Source organism: Macaca fascicularis, chromosome 13 (assembly GCF_037993035.2).
Source record: "Macaca fascicularis isolate 582-1 chromosome 13, T2T-MFA8v1.1".
Lineage (NCBI taxonomy): Eukaryota > Metazoa > Chordata > Mammalia > Primates > Cercopithecidae > Macaca > Macaca fascicularis.
Window position 1 is genome coordinate 66,711,111 of NC_088387.1, and position 15,995 is coordinate 66,727,105.

At 44.7% G+C, this 15,995-nt stretch overlaps 1 protein-coding gene across 1 annotated transcript in view; it reads left to right on the forward strand.

The window, feature by feature from the left end:
- Positions 1–6,175: 6,175 nt before the first annotated feature.
- Positions 6,176–15,995, forward strand: part of RTN4 (reticulon 4) — a 154,412-nt gene continuing 144,592 nt past the window's right edge. Inside the window, exon 1 of the mRNA XM_045369315.2 lies at positions 6,176–6,320. Coding sequence (XP_045225250.2) covers positions 6,296–6,320 — 25 coding nt within the window. The 5' untranslated portion in view covers positions 6,176–6,295. The remainder of the gene's footprint in view (positions 6,321–15,995) is intronic.

A 15,995-nucleotide genomic window follows, 5' to 3' on the forward strand; every position in this document is an offset into this window, starting at 1 on the left:
GTGTGTGTTTGGGGGGCAGGGAGGATTGCTTTACAAAAGAATCCTGAACTAAATTCAATAGTCTGTCCACTAGAAGCAGAGAACCATAGTGTATACGCTTTATCATGTGAAACTTCTTCCTGGGTGTCTTTTTTTTTTTTTTTTTTTTTTTGAGACAGGGTCTTGCTCCATTGCCCAGGGTGTAGTGAAATGGTGTGAACACAGCTCACTGCAGCCTTGACCTCCTGAGCTCAAGCAATGCTCCCAACTCAGCCTCCTAAGTAGCTGGAATTACAGGTGCACACCACTTCTCCTGGCTAATTTTTAGAATATTTGTAGAGGCAAAGTCCCAGTATGTTGCTCAGGCTGTTCTTGAACTCCTGGGCTCAAGCAGTCCTTCACTTTGACCTCCCAAAGTGCTGGGATTACAGGCATGAGCCACCATGCCCAGCCCTGGGTGTCTTTTAAAAGACAGGGCAAAATTTTGAGAGTAGACTAGATCGGTGCTACCCACAGTGTGGCAGCATCAGCCACAATTAGAAGCTTGTTAGAAATTCAGTCTTTTCAGGGGTGGGGTTGCTACACATTTCATTAGTGAGACAAAACAAAACATTCCAAACAAACCAACCTTTGTTATTATGAAATATAACACACAGAAAACTGCATAGATGCATTATATAAAGGGAATCTTATAAAACCAAATGAATTATAATAAAAGGAACCCTGTGTCATTTCCACCCATGTTAAGAAATAGAACATTGCTAGCACCTCAGTAGACCCTTGCCCAGTGGAATTCCAACTCCCTTCCCTACCCCAAAGGTAATCACTCTCCTGGCTTCTGTGCTTTTTTCTTTTTTATATTTTTACCATCAAAGAATGCATCCCCGCACAGCACAGAGTAGTTTGCCTGTTGACCTTTATCTGAATGAAATCATGAAGTACGTACTTCTTTGTGTCTGGTTTCTTTTGCATATTTTATCTGTGAGATTTCATGAAGCTTTTAACACAGCAATTCTTGCCCCTTCTAGAGCTGCCACGCCCTCTCATTGTTTAGATCCATAGCAACCCCTCAGAAAAGCCTAGATTCTCCTTTAAAATTACAGCAAGTTAAAATTAATTTGATTAATGAGGATTTCATTGTGCTCCCTGAGCCAGGTGTTATTCCCTGGGATGCTGCTGAGCCAGGATTGGGACTTGCTGCTCCAGGGCTGTGTCTTCTCTGTTCCAGGACGAGCTTGAGGTGATGGTTAGGAGGCCCTTCAGGAAGGTGCTGCTCATTGAAGGAAATGCTGGAAGCTGTGAGCTTTCAGGAGCCTCAAAACCCAATACTCAACCAGTGTGTGACATTGGATCAGGTCCGAGATGACCCAGGGCTATTTCAAGGTTTCATATGTCTGTCTTTATGCTTTTTTCATTGAAGTTTTCTGATCCATCACATAAGAAACAGCTATCCGGTCGGGTGCAGTGGCTCACACCTGTAATCACCAGCCAAGGCAGGTGGATCACTTGGGGTCAGGAGTTCGAGACCGGCCTAACCAACAGGATGAAACCCTATCTCTACTAAAAATACAAAAATCAGCTGGGCATGGTGGCAAACACCTGTAGTCCCAGCTACTTGGAAGGCTGCAGCAGGAGAATTGCTTGAACCCAAGAGGTGGAGGTTGCAGAGAGCTGAGATTGTACCACCGCACTCCAGCCTGGGTGACACAGCAAGACTCCTTCTCGAAAAAAAAAAAGAAAAGAAAAGAGGCCGGGCGCGGTGGCTCAAGCCTGTAATCCCAGCACTTTGGGAGGCCGAGACGGGTGGATCACGAGGTCAGGAGATCGAGACCATCCTGGCTAACACGGTGAAACCCCGTCTCTACTAAAAAATACAAAAAACTAGCCGGGCGAGGTGGCGGGTGCCTGTAGTCCCAGCTACTCGGGAGGCTGAGGCAGGAGAATGGCGTGAACCCGGGAAGCGGAGCTTGCAGTGAGCTGAGATCCGGCCACTGCACTCCAGCCTGGGCGACAGAGCGAGACTCCGTCTCAAAAAAAAAAAAAAAAAAAGAAAAGAAAAGAAAGAAAAAGATACAGCTATGCATAAGGGAGAGTGCTGGGAAGTGTAGAAGAGATGAGACATCTAAGGTGCAGTTATTGACCAGTCTTTTCGCCTAGAATCTTGCTCCCTACAGAGGTTAAGGGCATGGCCTTTGAGTCAGACCAGCCTGGATTCTGGTCCTGCCTCTGCCACTCATCAGCCATGTGACTGTAAGTTCATCCTCATCTTAGAATGGAGATTATAATAATAGTACATACCTCATGGGGCTATTCTGATGATTAATTAAGAAATGCTTGGAAAGTGCTTAGCTTAGCATCTGACTAATAATTCCAGCTAACAGTGAATGCTTCCAATGTATTAGCTACTGGAATCCTATATGATTGATTCTGTTGTTATCCTCAATTTCAGATGAGGACACTGAGGCTCAGAGAGGTTAAGAAACTTGCCCAGGATCCCATGGCTAATATGTGATGTGGAGACATTTTAACACTCTTAACCACTGTGTTGTGTATCTATTTTTATCATCATTTTATGTCAAGGCTTTGATATTCTTGATATATTTCTCCCATTATCTGTTTCAAACCTCTGACATGGCTTCTAGCACAGCCAGAGTCTTATCAGCTGCTGGTCTAGGATCAGCCTGATGAAACAATTAGAAATGAGGCCCCAGCAGTGACTCATGCCTGTAATCCTAGCACTTTGGGAGTCCAGGCAGGAGGATAGCTTGACAAGGCCAGGAGTTTGAGACCCGCCTGGGCAACAAAGTGAGACCCAATCTCAAAAAAAAAAAAAAGAGAGAGACTAGTCCCCATCTCCTTGTTATATGATCCTCTTTTGGGGTTGTCTCTCACAATAGAAGCTAATGGCCACAACAGTAGCCATGTTGAATGCACCCAGAGGGTCCTACCTGTCACTTTACAAAGCACTAGCTTACCCTGAAGCCTTGGATCACACTGAGCTGGGATTCTGCAGCACTGAGTCATCAAAATGTTTCAAGGGTTAGAAAATGGTCCTAAGAGGATGGCATAAAGAAACTGTGAGGAGGAGGTAGTGGTTTTGTAGCAGCACATTGGTGACTTTAACTTTGAGCCAGATGTACAAGTTGCTGGATTTCCCTGCCCATATATGGTAAGAGGAGAAGCAATGTACAGAAAGGATGAGCTAGACAGAATGCTTTTCTTCTGTCAATGACAAAAACATAGTGCCCCGGAATAGAATACTGAGGGGCTATTGGGAGCAGACTGTGCTTTCTTGGGCAGTAGCATTAGTAGCTTAAGATGGGGGTGGACCCCAGCCTTCTTTTCTCATGATTTTGTGATAGATGGGCCCAATGTAATCACAGAAGTTCTTATAAGAGAATGAGAGAAGCAGGAGAGTCAGTTTCATAGTGATGTAAAGTGAGAAAGACTCAATCAGCTATTGCTGGCTTTGAAGATGAAGGAAGAGGACCAGGAGTCAAGGAAAATGGGAGCTTTTAGAAGCCAGAAAAGGCATGGAAACAGATTGTCCTCTAGTCCTTCTAGAAAGGAATACGGACCTTCTGACATCTTGATTTTAGCCTAGTAAGATTTATGTCAGACTTCTGACCTACAGAGCTGATAAGATAATAAATGTGTGTTGTTTTAAGCCACTAATTTGTAGTAATTCATTATATAAACCATAAAAAGCTGATATGCACCATTTAACCCATATACCAAGAATATAATTTGGAAAATCAAATTGTCTGAAGGGAGAAGTTTTTATATTCTTTCCCAGCTGTGACTTCTATATCCCAAGTGCATGAAACCTGTAAGCCCACATGCATGTGCTGGTGTGGCATCTACAGTGGTAACAGTTAATAAATACTTCTATCTCTTAAGTCATCTTTAAGCTGATGCACCCTCTAGTGAACCTGGGATTGACAAAGGGAGATGAATGGGGGTGGCTATTCTTCATGCTATTGCCACCCCTGAGCCTTTGCACCCACGGAAGCTTTAGAGGAGGAACGTGCCTTTTCAAAGGCAGTCTAGAGAATGGGTGTACTAACTTTCTATGGTTTTCTGGAGTTATTTATTTATTTAGAGACAGAGTCTCACTGTGTCACCCAGCCTGGAATGCAGTGGTGCAATCTTGGCTCACTGCAACCTCCGCCTCCTGGGTTCAAGTGATTCTCCTGCCTCAGCCTCCCAAGTAGCTGGGATTACAGGCGTGCATCACCACACCTGTCTAATTTTTGTATTTTTGGTAGAGACAGGGTTTCACTATGTCAGCCAGGCTGTTCTTGAACTCCTGACCTCAAGTAATCCACCCACCTCGGCCTCCCAAAGTGCTGGGATTACAGGCGTGAGCCACCACCCCTGGCCTGGAGTTAATCAGGAGACATCAACCATGACCTGGACTTTGGAGCCTCCTTGTTCCCTTCCAGCTCCATCCCCTGCATAGAGAAATGAGTTTCTCCTTTGCTGACTCACGTTTCAAACTGCAAAGTGGAGCTGCAGACTAATTCACAAAAGAGGGAGGTGGGACAAATCAACACTTGGTGCAAAGATGCACCAAGTCCCAGAATGAAAAAGCGACCTGGTAAAATGTTCTAAGTGTGCCTGTCTTATCATAGACTAATGTATAATAGTCTATAATATTATTCCAAATAGTCTATAATATTATTCCAGCAGACGATTCTAAACTGCTGACTGGGAAAATATAAATCTAGCTATATCTTCCGATAAATTGTATATTTAGCATTTTAAGATGAAAACAAAACTTTCAACAAGTACAAAGAAAATCAAGCTTTGAAAAATGCATGGTTTCCAAAGCACATTTGTGAGGCCATTTCAGGGAGCAATAGGCTCAGCATGGATGTTTCTTTCACAGCCCAGTTTAGTTGTGTGGGACCCAGGTTCAGAAGCAGTTGGTATTCTGTTTTTGGCCAGAGAGGGGTGGCCAAGAACACTCCCAAGAGCAGCGAAGGGCCTATGTTTGGCACCAGACTTTTAGACAGGTGGTTCCTTAGCCTTCTGATCCTGGACTGGTCAGTCGTGGTCTCCAGTCACTTTGGACTGGGGGTCACCTCTCCCTCACCTTCTACAAGAGTAATAGGTGCTTCTAGCAACTCTTCGGTAGGGCAGAGTTGGGATGATGTGGGTTGTAAACCAGGCAGATAGAGCAAATTTACCTACGCTGGACTGCATGGACCCTACAGGTCCGGGGTGAAAGGTCACCTGCGGGACGGAAATCCATAATATTGTTCAACTGGAGCAAGGGCCGCTGCAGCAACTTCTCCCCCAGAGCAACTACCATCACCACCCTTGTCTCTTTTATCCCCTGCAGAGAGACAGACAGAAGCTTTCCAGAGGAGGATGGAGTAGCCAGGGATGCTCACCTGAGATCCTCCTCTGTTGCTTGTGATTATTGATAAGACTTGAATTCAGTTCCACATGGGCCTGAACATGCCCCAGTCTGTAGAAACCACAGTTCTGAAGTCCTGAGGGATCCTCTTCTACAGGTAAGCAAGGCTTCCACACATAAAGTAGAGAATACACCCTTTCCCACCCTAGGAAGCCTTGGACTGCACTGCTTATCCTCCTCGCAAAAGAAAGGAGAGGGATTCTTTTGGTGGTGGCCTTTTTATTTTCCTAGCAGCAGCACAGGGCATAGCCTTTCTCTTAATGTCAGGTCATGGTCTTCCTCCTTCTCACACCAGTGCTGGTGGTTTTTGGGGCCCTGGAATCACAGTGTGGCCAGGGCCTTCTATCTATGGACCATCCGCTGAGCTCCCAGATGCCACATTGATCTTGCCACAATTTTTCTTTCTACAGTTTGTTCTCATGTGTCTAGAGACGAATTTCTCCATCTTTGTAAATGTCAGACTCTTGCAGCTTCCTCTTTTTGTTTTTAGCTATTTGGTTGTTCCAGAAACTCCAGTTGGGGGTTGGCAGAAGAAATAAAACAAGGAAGCCAGAGTCATGAGCAGCTCTGATGAATTCTCTAGCAGAGGAGAACTCTAACTGTATCATCAAAAGAGAGTTGGGGATTATCTGTTATTTTCATTGTCCTTGCCACTTCAGCCCCTATTTATTCAGTTATAGAAGTACAGGCCTATTCCTGAACCTCCTGGGTTGATCCATTTGGAAATTGTTTCATAGAGACAGCTCGAGCTGCAAGACGGGGCTGGGAGCCAGTGGCAGCACGGATGCGGGGAGCTTCAGGATCAGGTTCCGGCATGGCCTGTGAGGACTGCTGCAGACGCAGCTGAGGCAGCCCGGCTCCAGGCTCGCTGGAGGGGCAGTGTCTGGGGAGATGCTTCTCTATAAAAAGCTTAGAGGTCAATGTGGAGTTTCCTATTCTTTCCTCTGGCCATGCTTAGATTTAGAACAATACTAGTATGGAAAGTGCAGCTGCTGTAAAGCCAGTCATGTTGATGTGGTTGGGAGCCTAGACCCCGAACCCCACAGTCTGGGCTCAAGCCTTGCTTAATCACCGCTTGACTTTGGCTCTGTGACCTCTGGTTTCCTCACCTGTAAAATGAGGACTTTACTGGGTTGCTGTCAGGGGTAAATGAGGCAACATACACCAAGTGCTTAGCAAATGATAAGCGTTCAGTCAGTGGTACCTTTATTCTTAGTATTATTTGTCGTCGTCACCACCATCATCTCAGCCCAGTGCAGGCGAGCTGGGAAGGCAGGCCTCGTATAGTCCTGAACACGCTCCCCCACAGGGGGCCTCTCAGAGCCTCTGAGCTCCTCACAAAGCCAAGGCACGTTCTTTCTGGAGGTCAGTAGCATTTAATAGGAAGGTACTGCCTTGGTGGTCGCTTCCTCTTGAGTGTTGCCATTGGAGCAGGGTCCCCAGAGACTCATTGCAATTAGCTGCTTCTGGTGGTTGAAGCAGTTCTGAGAGCAGTGCGTGCCCACAGAGGCAGATTTCAACACGCTGAGTCATACTGCAGGGTCTGCCGGCAGAGCTGGTCACAAGGCACGAGGCAGGCAGCAGTCGGGAAGATGGATAGACATGGGGTGAGGTAGATTTTCTGAGGAAATTTCAGTGAATATCTGTTCAATGTGTCTGGATAAAGGAAGGGTGGGCATGAACATTTTTTCAACACTTACTCTTTACGTGGCCCCTACTGTTGGGCTTTGACTTCGTTGAGTTTCCTGCAAACTACCCAGTGGAGACCCTTCCTAAACAGCCGCAGACACCGTCCTGAGTGGGTCCTTGGGCGAGGTCTCTGACTCCCAGCAGAGGGTGGGAGGTGCTGTGGACGGGAAAGCCACTTCTGTGGGCCTGGACTGGGGAGCAATCCTCCCTCTGCTCCCACAGACACAGGCTAGGTGGATTTATGGGAACAGGAGCGAGGAGCATTTATTTCTGTCTGAGGTTGAGTGAGGTGTCACAAAAGGCAGTGACTTTATTTATTATCTCACTATGGGATGTGATCTGCTTCCCACAGTTGCTATGGATATTTCGTTGTTTCTGTTAATACCACCATGTATTTGGGCCTAAGATTTGAGGATGCCTCTGAAAAAGGTTTCTTTGTTATCTCTGTGCTTGCTCTGTTTTTAAAATCTGGGAAGAGTGAGGTAAAAGTGAAGTTTTTTTTTGTTTTTTGTTTTTTGTTTTTTTCATGCAAGTATTCCAGTGATCCCTCAGGAATTATTGGAAAATAAAAAGCAATTTTGCAACTAGCAAATTTCCCAAGGTTAGCAGGCAAGCAAGTAAAAATAAAGATGATTTATTTTTATTTTGTTTTTATTCTTTTCTTTTTTTCAGACCTTATCCCCCATGCAGAGATATTTATTATTATTATTATTATTGCTATTGTTATTTTGAGACAGAGTCTCGCTCTGTTGCCCAGGCTGGAGTGCCGTGGTGCGATCTTGGCTCACTGCAACCCCCACCTCCTGGGTTCAAGCAATTCTCCTGCCTCAGCTTCCCGAGTAGCTGCGATTATAGGCATGCACCACCATGCCTGGCTAATTTTTGTATTTTTAGTAGAGACAGGGTTTCGTCATGTTGACCAGGCTGGTCTTGAACTCCTGACCTCAGCAGACCTGCCTGCCTTGGCGTCCCAAAGTGCTGGGATTATAGGCATGAACCACTGTGCCTGGCCTGGCCTAGATATATTTTTAATCTGTATTTTTCCTGATTTGAGGTTGGCTTTCTATCTTATTTCTGGAGTAAACAGCCTTGACATTTATTTAAAGAATGAGACAATTTTTTTTAAAGGATCCAAATGGACGTACATGTGCCCTGAGATAGATTGACATTGGTCTGCATTATTGATAAGTAACCAGGAAATGCTGTTTGGGAACATTTGTTTTCTTCAAGAATCAGCAAGAAGTTTTTGAGCCTTTATTGGCTCTGATGTGTCACAGTGTATTCCTGATTGTTCTGTTTCTTTTGATATTATTATAACCTTGGGCAGATATCTACCATTCTAAGAAACTGGAAGGTGAGAAGGGGTACTCAGGGGCCATTTGGGCTGTGCCTCTGCTTCTTTTACAGCTGCTTTCTATTGATGACAGGGACGAGATTCCATAATTTTTTATTATTTTTATTTATTTATTTATTTATTTATTTTTAAGCGGGGTCTCCCTCTGTCACCCAGGCTGGAATGCAGTGGCTCAAACTCGTCTCACTGCAACCTCTGCCTCCCAGGCTCAAGCAATCCTCCCACCTCAGCCTCCCAAGTAGCTGGAACTACAGACGTAGGCCACCATACCTGGCTAATTTTTGTATTTTTTTGGTAGAGGTGAGGTTTCACCATGTTGCCCAGGCTGGTCTCGAACTCCTGGGCTCAAGCTATCCACCAGCCTCGACTTCCCAAAATGCTGGGATTACAGGTGTGAACCACAGCGCCCAGCCCTGAGATTCCAGAATTTCTTTTGTTCGTTTCACTATTTATCATCTTTCCCTTACCCAAGGTTTTTCTTACCACTTATGAGTATAAATTCAATGTCCACTCTCTTTTGGAAGAGAGAAACAGTTTTCTCCCCAGGGAAGAAAGAATATCCCTCTAAAGAGCTAAGATTGGTTTAGGGTGCTCCCTCAGACTCCTCTTTTCGTGGCTGGATGATTCTCTTTTTCAAATATTTAGAGGATGTTTACTCTCTTCCTGGAGCTCCTGTTTGCCCAAGGGCACTCGGGTCACCATGTGCTCTGAGTCACTAGCCGTCTGTTCCTTTTTCTTGGACAAACCCCTAACATGGAACATACACAGTAACACCCCCTTGCTCCAGACCATCAACAAAGTAAACACCCTGCTCCAGTGCTTCCTTTTCTAAACGGTATTTTAGCAGAATCAGGGAACTGGGGCATAGCAAGCGAATATCAGTAACAAATATTTTCAGAGGACAGAAATTCCAGAGATAAATGTCCTTGTCAAAGCTGAGGTACCCTTTTTTCTATTCAAGGCCTACCTAGCTACGTGATACTGTACCTGTTGGTTTTTCTATAGAGTGGAAGAAATTTGAGGTATTTGCTTTTGTAAGCACAGTTAATACCGGAAGTGATCAGCAGAGAAGCTGCATTTGAGTCACCCTGAGCAAGTTATTATCAGCGTTGACATTTCTTTAACTTTGCATCTATTATTGAAGGGCTCAGGCTGTTCAGTGACCTTCTCCCATGCAGGCATCCGATTGCTGGGTTTTAAAAATTATGGCTGTGCTCTGAAACATTTAGTGCATTTTCTTTTTTTTTTTTTTTTTTTTTTTTTTTTTTTTTGAGATGGAGTCTTGTTCTGTAGCCCGGGCTGGAGTGCAGTGGCCGGATCTCAGCTCACTGCAAGCTCCGCCTCCCGGGTTTAGGCCATTCTCCTGCCTCAGCCTCCGGAGTAGCTGGGACTACAGGCGCCCGCCACCTCGCCCGGCTAGTTTTTTGTATTTTTAGTAGAGACGGGGTTTCACGGTGTTAGCCAGGATGGTCTCGATCTCCTGACCTCGTGATCCGCCCGTCTCGGCCTCCCAAAGTGCTGGGATTACAGGCTTGAGCCACCGCGCCCGGCCCATTTAGTGCATTTTCATTTTTAAAGGAATTTAGCACTCTTCTAACATATAAGTGTTTTTCTCATTTCAGTATTTCAGGAACTTATAATTTATCAATCTTTTAACAGTTGTGGCTGAAACTTTTTTTTTTTTTTTTTTTTTTTTGAGATGGAGTCTTGCTCTGTCGTCCAGGCTGGAGTGCAATGGCCGGATCTCGGCTCACTGCAAGCTCCGCCTCCCGGGTCTATGCCATTCTCCTGCCTTAGCCTCCCGAGTAGCTGGGACTACAGGCGCCTGCCACCTCGCCCAGCTAGTTTTTTGTATTTTTTTAGTAGAGACGGGGTTTCACCGTGTTAGCCAGGATGGTCTCGATCTCCTGACCTTGTGATCCGCCTGTCTTGGCCTCCCAAAGTGCTGGGATTACAGGCTTGAGCCACCGCGCCCAGCTGAAACATTTCAAAAGTGTGTGTGTTTAAAATAAGAATTCGATGTATAGATTTAAAACAATCCCACTTCTCATAATTTGGAAATTGTACTTGGAGACGTGTCCAGCTGAGCCTGCTGTCACTCGGAAATGCTGCAGACCTGAAAAAACTGCTGGCCTTGATCTTTTCTTTGCCACAGAGTTTCCTTAGGGATGTGTTTAGCACAGAGCTCCTGGAATTATTCTGTGAGGAATATGGTTGTAAAGAGCTCCTGTAGATTCTTTATTCTTACTATTTTCTGGGATTTTAGTCATAGAAATTGGCCTATTATTAGGCTGGTGCAAAAGTAATTGCGGTTTTTGCCATTAATGTTTTTAATTAAAAGTAAAGACAAACACTGCAATTACTTTTGTGCCAACCTAAATATTTATTTCTTTATGGGAGTCAAAGTAATAAGAGAGGAGAGGTAGGTAAGGATAGGGGCATGGCCCTGTGGCTTCTTATTTCCAAATCCAGTGGAAATAAGAAATACTTTTATTAGCCCCTCTTCCCCCATCCCTCCACTAAAGCTGCTCTTAACTGGTTCTTCTCAAAATTCTGTAAGAGAAACAAACCCTATTCAATATGGCTAGCGAGGGACTCTGAACCTACTAAACCCTCAGTTCTCAATATGTCATTCACCCTGAGTGGAATTCCAGGACCATCCCAGATGCTGGAGCCCCTTCACCCTTCTCCTTCTCCTGCCTTGGCAAGAGATGAGCACTCAAGTAACTACATGCTCTCTAGCTTAGAATTTTGGGATTACAACTGAAATGGGCAATTAAAAAAAATGCTTAATCACACTTCCCTAAAGCTGTCCATATATCTATATACATAAAGAACTGGGCTGGGTGGATGGCTCAAGCCTGTAATCGCAGCACTTTGGGAGGCCGAGGCGGGTGGATCACCTGAAGTCAGGGGTCCGAGACCAGCCTGGCCAACATGGCAAAACCACATCTCTACTAAAAATACAAAAATTAGCTGGGAGTGGTGGCACCACCTGTAATCCCAGCTAGTTGAGAAGCTGAGGCAGGACAATCACTTGAACCCAGGAGGCAGAGGTTCCAGTGAGCCAAGATTGCGCCACTGCACTCCAGCCTGGGCTACATACAGAGCAAGACTTCATCTCAAAAAAAAAAAAAAAAAAAAAAAAAGGACTGATTTTTAACAGGATAGGAAACGTGTGTTTTAAAATCCAGTCTCGACCGGGCGCGGTGGCTCAAGCCTGTAATCCCAGCACTTTGGGAGGCCGAGGCGGGCGGATCACGAGGTCAGGAGATCGAGACCATCCTGGCTGACACGGTGAAACCCCGTCTCTACTAAAAAATACAAAAAACTAGCCGGGCGAGGTGGCGGGCGCCTGTAGTCCCAGCTACTGGGGAGGCTGAGGCAGGAGAATTGCGTGAACCCGGGAGGCGGAGCCTGCAGTGAGCTGAGATCCGGCCACTGCACTCCAGCCTGGGCGGCAGAGCAAGACTCTGTCTCAAAAAAAAAATAAAAAAAATAAAAAAAATAAAAATAAAATCCAGTCTCTAAGTAGCTAAAGGTATGATGAGGTTGTACAGAATCTGACGTATATTTAACTATACCACACACAGGCTTTCCAGAGTCATGCAGAACTATTCACAATCTCTGTTTTGTAATTATAGTTGACCCAGGGTGAGAAATCCTGAGTTGGGATCCCTGTTTGTCTGGGGAGTGGCACAGACATTCCTGATGTTCATAGATACTGGGCCTCTGGATGCCCAGGGCACCATTTATCCACCCAGAGCCTGACTGCCATCTCTGCTCACTTTTGTATCTGCTTAGCCTGAAGTGCCTGACCTCATTCTATAAATACCAGCCTTGTTGTTCAAATAAGAACTTCCTTGGATTCCTGGCCACCACAAAACCCCCAGATGTACCAGCCAGGCAGTCTCATACTGGCTGTGAGGTTTGTTCTGCCTTCCCCTGTGGAAGGAGCAAGGGCAAGAAAGTAGGGCCTAGAGTAGCCATCACTCACCCTTCCTTCCTTCCTTCCTTCCTTCCTTCCTTCCTTCCTTCCTTCCTTCCTTCCTTCCTTCCTTCCTTCCTTCCTTCAAGAAAGTAGGGCCTAGAGTAGCCATCACTCACCCTTCCTTCCTTCCTTCCTTCCTTCCTTCCTTCCTTCCTTCCTTCCTTCCTTCCTTCCTTCCTTCCTTCCTTCCTTTTTGAGGTTCAGTATTTACATTCAGCAAATTTAAATCCTTACATGATTTTTGAAAACTTATTTATGAACTGAAAATATTGCTTGCTGATAAAACTTGCTTAAATGCTATCACTGAATGTACGAGTCACTGATTATGCCAGTACAACAAAGATAACCACATGTTTGATGATTGCAACGTGCCAGACATTCACTGAAAAAAACAAAACAAAACACACAGCTAAACAAAATTCACTCAACAAACATCTGAGAATCTGGGCACTTCATAGCAGTGTTTTGAAGTGTTTCATTAATATCTTAAGCCAAGTGTATCAAAACCTTGGCATGATTTAATTTCGAGTCACTAGTTTTGTTTTTATTAACATCAGAAAGTTACGGCTACACTGCCAATGCTGGGTCTGCTTAATTTGATTTAAGAGTTTAATATGACTTAACATTAAAAGCTCACACTACTCTAAAATATATAATTTTACACATATGGTGACATTCAACATTCAGGTGCTAGTGCTTTTGTACTATCTTTTGGTTACCTTTCTTTAAACGTTCAAAGAATGACTTTCAGGTTTACAAAAATAAATATTTGTCAAAATGTTCGATAAGACGGGGCATGGTGGCTCACGCCTGTAATCCTAGCACTTTGGGAGGCCTAGGCCAGTGGATCCCCTGAGGTCAGGAGTTCGAGACCAGCCTGGCCAACATGGTGAAACCCCATCCCTACTAAAAATACAAAAATTAGCCTGGCATGGTGGTGCACGCCTGTAATTCCAGCTACTCAGGAGGCTGAGGCAGGAGAATCGCTTGAACTCAGGAGGCAGAGGTTGCAGTGAGCCGAGATCGCACCACTGCACTCCAGCCTGGGTGACAACAGCAAAACTCCATTAAAAAAATGTTAATAAATATTACATGAAACTTGCAAGAAAATGTATCTAGAAATTTGTCATTATCACTTGCTCTTTCCTCTCACAAATGTATGGAGGCCCTGGATGAGGGCTTTGGGAGACACAAAGAGGACAAACTCAGTCCCAACTCTCAAGGAGTGTACAGTGTGGTGCAATAGAAGAAATATGCACAGATGATTATAATATGAGAGAGAATAAAAAGCTACAGGGGAGGAAGAATAGGAGGAGGGCAAGAAATTCAGGGTAGGGTGAGCTGTCTCCCAAGTGGAATATGTGCATTGAGCTGGGACTATAGATGAGGAAGGATTTGAACACAGGAAAATAGGTGAGCTATTTAGAAAATTATGGTTTTTGGATCTCTAGCTTATATGACAAACTGAATACCAAGTCGCAACAGCATGATATTAAAAAGTACAACCCCCAAATAGTAGAAAATATAATTGTATATGTGCTTTTGAAAAGGTGAAGTATATTTTAAGCATAAGAGAAAAGAAATGAGATACAAAATAAAAGATTGCTTTAAAAATTTATTTTAGAGATGAAGGTCTCCTCCTGTCGCCTAGGCTGGAGTGCAGTGGCACGATAATAGCTCACTGTAACCTTGAACTCCTGGGTGCAAGCGATCCTCTGGCCTCAGCCTCCAGAGTAGTTAGGACTACAGGCATGTGCCACTGTACTTGGCTAACTTTTACATTTTTTTGTAGAGTCTGTGGGGGTGTATCTCTCTATGTTGCCCCGGTTGGTCTTGTATCCCTGGTCTCAAGTGATTCTCCTGCTTCCTTCTCCTCCCAAACTGCTGGGATTAGACATGAGCCACCACACTCAGCAGAAAATATTGCTCTTGACTGCAATAAGATTACCTATCATTAACATGCTCCACAAAATAAAAGAGCAAGGGAGAATGGGGAAATATTTGTTACTTAATAATAGATAAAGGATCAGTAACAATATACAGAGCTTGCATAAAATAAATTAGAAAAACAATCTCAGCCGGCATGGTGGCTCACGCCTGTAATCCCACCACTTTGCGAAGCTGAAGTGGGCAGATCACTTGAGGTCAGGAGTTTGAGACCAGCCTGGCCAACATGGTGAAACCCCCATCTCTACTAAAAATACAAAAATTAGCCAGGCGTGGTGGCAAATGCCTGTAATCCCAGCTACTCGGGAGGCTGAGGCAGGAGAATGGCGTGAACCCGGGAGGCGGAGGTTGCAGTGAGCCAAGATCATGCCATTGCACTCCAGCCTGGATGACAGAGCGAGACTCTGTCTCAAAAACAAAAAACAAACAAACAAAAAAAAACTCAATGAAAAAATTGGGTGGAAGGCAATGAGTAATTCACAAAGAAGAAATATGAAAGGCCTAAAAATGTGAAAAAGTTCACATGAGTAGTAATCAAAGAAAAGCTAATGAAAACAATGAGCAGGGCCAGGTGGCTCAGCATTCTGGGAGGACATGGTGGATGGATTGCTTGAGCTCAGGAGTTTGAGACCAGCCCGGGCAACATGGCAAAACTTCATCTCTACAAAAAATACAAAAATTAGCCTGGCGTCATGGTATGCTCCTGTAGTCCCAGCTATTTGAGAGGCTGAGGTGGGAAGATCGCTTGAGCCCAAGAGGTTGAGGTTGTAGTGAACTAAGATTGCACCACTGCACTCCAGCCAGGGTGACAGAATGAGACTGTTTCAAAAGACATATATAACAAAAAACTAAAACCAAACAATAAACAGATACTGCTTCTTATTATTAATCTAGGAAGTTTCTTTTTTAAAAAAAATTATTTCCCAATGCCCAGCAAGATAAATAGGAAGGAATGGATGCCTCTTCATTCAGAGCTGCCCTTAAAAAACAAAAACAAGCCCAGGCATGGTGGCTCACAACTGTAATCCCAGCACTTTGGGAGGCAGGTGGATCATGTGAGGCCATGAGTTCGAGACCAGCTTGGTCAACATGGTGAAACCCTGTCTCTATTAAAAATACAAAAATTAGCCAGGTGTGTTGGTATGCGCCTGTAGTCCCAGCTACTCGGGAGGCTGAAGCACGAAAATCGTGAACCTAGGAGGCGGAGGTTGCAGTGAGCTAAGATCGCAGTGCTACACTCCAGCCTGGGCAACAGAGCAAGACTTGTCTCAAAGATTAACATAACGGCCAGGCGTGGTGGCTCACGCCTGTAATCCCAGCACTTTGGGAGGCCGAGGCAGGCGGATCACCTGAGGTCAGGAGTTTGAGACCAGCCTGGCCAACATGGTGAAATCCTGTCTCTACTAAAAAAAAAAAAAAAAAAAATTAGCCATGTATGGTGGTACATGTCTGCAATCTTAGCTACTGGGGAGGCTGACACAGGAGAATTGCTTGAACTTGGAAGGTGGAGGTTGCAGTGAGCCCAGCTAGTGCCACTGCACTCCAGACTGGGCAACAGAGCAAGATTCCATCTCAAAAAAAATAAAAATAAATAAAAAGAACCAAAACAC